Source organism: Physeter macrocephalus, chromosome 18 (genome assembly GCF_002837175.3).
Source record: "Physeter macrocephalus isolate SW-GA chromosome 18, ASM283717v5, whole genome shotgun sequence".
NCBI lineage: Eukaryota > Metazoa > Chordata > Mammalia > Artiodactyla > Physeteridae > Physeter > Physeter macrocephalus.
The window spans coordinates 50,128,571-50,134,786 of NC_041231.1; the positions used below are offsets into that span (position 1 = coordinate 50,128,571).

Here is a 6,216-nt window from a genome sequence, read left to right on the forward strand (position 1 = left end):
AACAAATACCATATGCTAACACATATATATGGAATCTAAAAAAAATGGTTCTGATGAACCTAGGGGCAGGACAGGAATAAAGACACAGACGTAGAGAGTGGACTTGAGGACACAGGGAGGGGGAGGGGTAAGCTGGGACGAAGTGAGAGAGTAGCATTGACTTATATACACTGCCAAATGTAAAATAGATAGCTAGTCGGAAGCAGCTGCATAGCACAGGGAGATCAGCTCGGTGCTTTGTGACCACGTAGAGGGATGGGATAGGAAGGGTGGAAGGGAGACACAAGAAGGAGGGGATGTGGGAATATATGTATGCATATAGCTGATTCACTCTGTTGTACAGCAGAAATTAACACAACATTGTAAAGCAATTATACTCCAGTAAAGATGTAAAAAAATAATAATTGTAATGAAGACCATTGAATATTAAAAAAAAAAAAAAAAGTGGTACCTGAACTCTGTCTCTAAGATTCTAATTCAGGAGTTCTGGGCTGCATCTTTAACAAATGCTTCAGATGATTCTAGCCATAGACCATACTTTAAAATATAAAAGTGGTACCTCATCATTTCTAAGACTGAAACTTGGCTGAAAGGCTGAGAGGTGAGATGCACAGACAGCCTCCTTCACTTTTTTTTTTTTGTGCCTCTCTCACTTCTGTCAGAGAATATGTACACCTACTTTATTAAAAAGATTGAGGCCATGAGAGCACTTGAGGTACAGCTGTAGCCTCAGTCTTTTTAATAAAGTAGGTTAGAGGTTCTCTGCCAAAGGTGAAGGAAGCTGGAGAGGTTTGGGGGTCCCCCAAGGGTTTGATGTTTTGTGACTCACCAGGCAGTTGGGTCTGGTGGATTAGGTCTACACACTTCATTGATTTGTTTCAACAATTTTTAGTGGCCTGTTCCAGGGACATCATCTGTTTTCCTGCATGGTCTTAGTGGTTTGTTCTTCACCTACTCACATTTCATGATTACGTGTGCCTGTGTAATCCTAGTTTGTTGCTTTTCTTGTGGTGGAACTTGAATTCATAAACGGCCGTTCAGAAGCACACCTAGTACAAGGAAAGAAGAGAAATGATGGCAGAATGGATCTATCCTAGGAGTCTGCCAAATGTTCTGTATTTTATGTGACAGTCAGTCAGCTGTGGCCATGAGAGAAGACATAGGAGAGGCTCAAGAAAACAAAGTTTAGTATACTCACAGGTCCTAGAGAGGCGGTCACTGAATGCTGTGAAGGATCACAGGGGACGCACCAGATTTTGGTCAGGTGGCAGAAGACAGGAGTGAGGGGAAGTCCAGGCAGGAGCCTTTACTGGGTTCTGCAGGAGAGGCAAGGCAGCGCAGGGTGGGCAGTGTAGGATTTGCTAGTTGAATAATTTCAGTGGGCACTAAGATATAGGGATGGTTTCTAGTTGTCTGGCACCTGGCCCTGGGATGATTAAGGCAGAGGAACATTGCTTCCGAGGATGTGCAAGCCAGACAGAAGAGGTGCAGCTCTGGATTGGTTAGTTTGCATATAAAGGCAGTCCCAGTTGAGTCCTTTGCTGTCTCTACGAATTGGCTAGCTCCAGGAGGCTGTCTCTCCCCAGCTGGAAAGGTTTTTAAAGATGGCAAACATCATAACAGGCAGAAAATTTTAAATATAAACAATACACAAAGAATACTTAAGCTGAATTTGTTCTTATCTTGGTATTGGTTTTGCCATTGTAGGTAAAATGCTGGGGCTATGAACATGTGGAAAAGCTGCTTTGTAAATAAGTTAGAGTGAAAAAACATATTTCAGCTATCCCCACAGGAAATTTGATGATTTTATGATAGGGACTTAGGGTTGCATGTTTTGATTTGGAAGATGATCATTTTTTTTAGAGTTTTTTTAGAGTTTAAAGCATCCTTGTTTATCTAACAAAAGCATATATCTTCTGTGGGGTTTGTTCCTTACATTTCCTAGTAAATTATTTTCTATGTAAGCTGCGGTTTTTCTTAAAAGGAGGAGAAGCTAAATATGAGTGTGTTTTGATAGAGGTGGGAGTGTGATACATACTTATCCCCCAGAATCATACATATGATTTTCTCCCTTTAAGTGGTGAGACTGCGTTCAGAAATATGACTGTTCCTTATGGATGGGCAAAAAGACCAATGCTGCAGCGAATTGGTAAAATGCACCCTGACATTCCAGTTTCGGTGATCTATGGTGCCCGATCCTGCATAGATGGCAATTCTGGCACCAGCATCCAGTCATTACGACCACATTCATATGTGAAGACGATAGTAAGTGTGTGGTTTATTTTTGGTTTATAGTTGTAGGCGAAGTCTGTTCCATTATCTTTGCTTTCAGTGAGATTTCAGGTCATCCCTGTGCTTTCACATCTAAGCTATACCTGCAGCCTTTGTCAGAGACCTGCTGTCACTTGTGATGGGGCAGGGTTTGACCCATACAAATCTTCATGTCCAGAAAGCGAATCCCCATTCTTAGGCCCTTGTCTGTCCTAGAGCCACAGCATCTCTGCAGTGGGAGAGACTGAAAGAGGGACAGACAGGTCCAATAGCACTGCGACCACCTCCCAAGGCAACACATTCTTAACTTTGTTCAGTGTTTCTGTTGGCCCTATTGTTAGAGGTCAATTTAGAATGTTATTTTTGCATATTAAAATTTTAGTAAGGTTCACTGGATTTTCTCTTTATTCTCAGATCCTTTATTTAATGAAGTATATAATAGTTACTACAGATCAGTATTGCTTTTTCTTTTATGTTTTACATATAGCTGTTCTCACTTTCATTGCTAAATGTCTTTGTGTGTGTCATTGTGTTTTATTAAATGCTTTTACTCACTGACCATCTGACTGCTTTTCCTTTCCTAGGCCATTCTCGGAGCAGGGCATTATGTGTATGCAGATCAACCAGAAGACTTTAACCAGAAAGTGAAGGAGATCTGTGACACTGTGGACTGAACACACTGCAGATGATGTGGGAAATGCACATGGCTAATACAGTTCCTCAGCAATAATTTGCAGTCTGCGATGCAGAGTAAGGAATCTCACATGAGAACCAGGCAGTCTTCTTGATTGTACTTTCCCCATGTTTTCTTTATGAAGCTGCTAGCACATTTAAACCAGTTAGTGCCTTCTAGAAGGATGACTTTCCTTTCTCCAAAATCAAAATATACAAGAGTCTCCAAATCTAGTAGCTTTAATAAAAGGTTATTTGTCCCTCTGCTGTACTGAAATATTGTAATTTTTCAACTAAAATTTTTATTTCTATCTAACTTTGCTATATCAAGTATATTTTATATTGCAGTCTGTATTACCAATTTTAAAAAGTGATTTCTGAGTTTATTATTTTATATAATGTAAAGGTGCACCTTATTTTCCTTGCTTATATATACCATGTCTAATAACTGATAGAGTTCAACAAAATTTGGTGTGTTTTTATGTAAAAATTTGTCACTTTCTTAGAATGCTTCACTTCGTTTTTGAAATGGAGTGTAGAGACAGGGTTTTGGTTAAAAAGATGGGAGCTGGGCTTCCCTGGTGGCGCAGTGGTTGAGAGCCCGCCTGCCGATGCAGGGGACACGGGTTCGTGCCCCGGTCCGGGAAGATCCCACATGCCGCGGGGCAGCTGGGCCTGTGAGCCATGGCCGCTGAGCCTGCGCATCCGGAGCCTGTGCTCCGCAACGGGAGAGGCCACAACAGTGAGAGGCCCGCGTACTGCAAAAAAAAAAAAAAAAAAGATGGGAGTTGATTTCTAGCATTGATTTTTCTGATTTTCCTTTCTTCTCTATTTAAGGCTGCAAAGCCATGTTCACCATTTTAAATGTGATCCATCCTTAAGTATTTCAAGTACTGAAAAGCCTTAACTAAAAGTCTATCCCGGGCTTCCCTGGGGGTGCAGTGGTTGGGAGTCCGCCTGCCGATGCAGGGGACACAGGTTCGTGCCCCGGTCTGGGAAGATCTCACATGCCGCGGAGCGGCCAGGCCCGTGAGCCATGGCCGCTGAGCCTGTGCGTCTGGAGCCTGTGCTCCGCAACGGGAGAGGCCATGGCAGTGAGGGGTCTGCATACCGCAAAAAAAAAAAAAAAGTCTATCCTATTTTCCCCCATTAATACTGTTATTCTTTTCTTTGAGCCAGCATGCAGCAAAAGGAACAGATTTCCTCACTGAGGGGTCATTAAGACTGTTACCTTCCAGTAAGCCAAATCATGTATTTTCATCTAACTCTTGTACACGGGTGCTAAAACTGGATTACATTTTAACCACTAAAATATAAAAATCGGTGGTGCTATTATATCTCATGGCACCAGAAGTCAGCTAGTACTTGGGGGGTTTTTTGTTTTGTTTTGTTTTGTTTTAAGAGTTTTGTGTTGATTAAGTAACTTACATACTTGAATTTATATTACAGAAATTCTGTAAGGTTGATTGAACTATTTGACAGTAACTACCATCAAGTGTAGCACTTTCTTGCTGTTTTTAATACAAGGAAAGCGTCTCTGAAACTGTGAAAAAGCTCCATGTGGTAACTGGCTACTACTGAGAAGACCCTCCGCAAAAGAAAGTTGAATAGGATGGTCACCAGCAAGTCATCTTTGCCTTATGTTTTGCTTAATGTTGCTTGTCTAGGAGAAAGGTGGTTATGTAAATAAAAACAGTGAACCTAGAGCAAATAATGACTTCATAGTTTTGATTGTTGCATTTAAAAAATGATTAATTAGGAAATGTTTAGTTGTTAGGAAGTGTAAGGTTGTATCACTGTTGATTAACTGTGAGGAAGACGAATGTTCTGTTTTCAACAATATCTCCCCTGCCCAAAAAATAGGCACATTTCACTGAAGCACGACAAGTAGCTTCTCAGTGAGCAATTTGTCTCAGTTGTGGGATGGACTAGGTTAGTGCAGAAGGTAACAGGAGAGCCAAGTCAGATTTCTCTGCCTTGAGAATAAAAGTAGTCTTTACTTTTTTAGTTTGTATCTTGGATGGCCAGATTCAAACCTATAAGTGGTGCAGATAATTTGGGTCATTTTTGGTGTTTTTATTTGGCACACTCTCCAGTCTCTCTTAATTTTCCTTTGCTGGGTGAATGACAGTTTTCAGTCGTACAGGAGGGTTTCTGCACAGGAAACGTGGTCTCAGACCTTAGAGGGAAGTTACTAGGTTCACTTAGTAGATGGGGCTTCTACCCATAGATGTGCCAGGTGATTCAGGGAAAAGATGTACCCAGGTGTCAAGTGGAACTTATTTTCCTAACAACTAATTTTGGTTTCTTTGAAAAATATTGCCATAATTCTTTTTAAAAGGTGAATTTTACCTTGGGCTATTGTATATGTAATTTTGTGAAGATTGAGCTAACACAGAAGGTCCCAATCCTTGAATTCCTGAAAATAGAGTGGGTCCTAAATGTTTTCTTAAAAAAAAAAAAATCTATTTCAGTATTTGATCTTTGCTAAATTATGTACAATGTACTTTATTTTACAGAAAATAAAGGAAGGAGGGATAACACTACTAGATATTATAACATACTATAAAAAATTGAGCAAAAGTCCAGGAATTTAGTATATGATAAAGGAATCATCTTACTGGTGGAGAAAAAGACTTTAAAAACAGTGTCGAGACAAGTGTGGTTAAATACCTGGAAGATAATAAAATTGAATCCATTTCTCACACTGTACAGAAGGATAAAATCCAAATGGATTAGAGACCCAACTGTAAAAAATGAAACCTTCTAAATAACTGGAAGAAAACATAGGTGAATTCCTTTATGATCTGAGAGTGGGGGAAACATTCCTGTGACTGAAAATCCAGAAGCAATAAAAGGAGGAGTTTATATCTAATCGAAAGAAAGAGATTTAGATAGCCAAAAAAAGCAAAGTTAAAAAGTAAATAATAAACTGGCAAAAATATTTGCAACATTTATCACAAAGGGCTAATATAGCCCTAATACGTGAAGAATTTCTAAACTTGAAAAGAACCAGAAAGAATGGGCAAAAAGATACAGACAGGGACTTCCCTGCTGACGCAGTGGGTAAGACTCCGCACTCCCAATGCAGGGGGCCCGGGTTTGATCCCTGGTCAGGGAACTAGATCCCACATGCATGCTGCAGCTGAGAGTTCGCATGCCACAATTAAGGAGCCAGCAAGCTGCAACGAGGGAGCCCACCTGCCGCAACTAAGACCCAGTACAACCAAATAAATAAATAAATAAGATATGGACAGTTCACAGAAAATAAAT

General features: G+C 40.3%; 1 protein-coding gene across 9 annotated transcripts in view; it reads left to right on the forward strand.

The window, feature by feature from the left end:
* The window catches only part of ABHD5 (abhydrolase domain containing 5, lysophosphatidic acid acyltransferase), a 48,436-nt gene extending 43,788 nt beyond the window's left edge, over positions 1 to 4,648 (forward strand). For 6 of the 9 annotated variants that reach the window (XM_055080076.1, XM_028478440.2, XM_055080077.1 and 3 more), the window contains 2 exons: positions 2,079 to 2,265; positions 2,856 to 3,214. In XM_055080076.1, coding sequence (XP_054936051.1) covers positions 2,079 to 2,265; positions 2,856 to 2,945 — 277 coding nt within the window. In that variant the 3' untranslated portion in view covers positions 2,946 to 3,214. Of the gene's footprint in view, positions 1 to 2,078; positions 2,266 to 2,855; positions 3,215 to 4,122 lie in introns of those variants that run through there. The other 3 variants (XR_008615805.1, XR_008615804.1, XR_008615806.1) reach the window with 3 other exon arrangements.
* Positions 4,649 to 6,216: the final 1,568 nt, after the last annotated feature.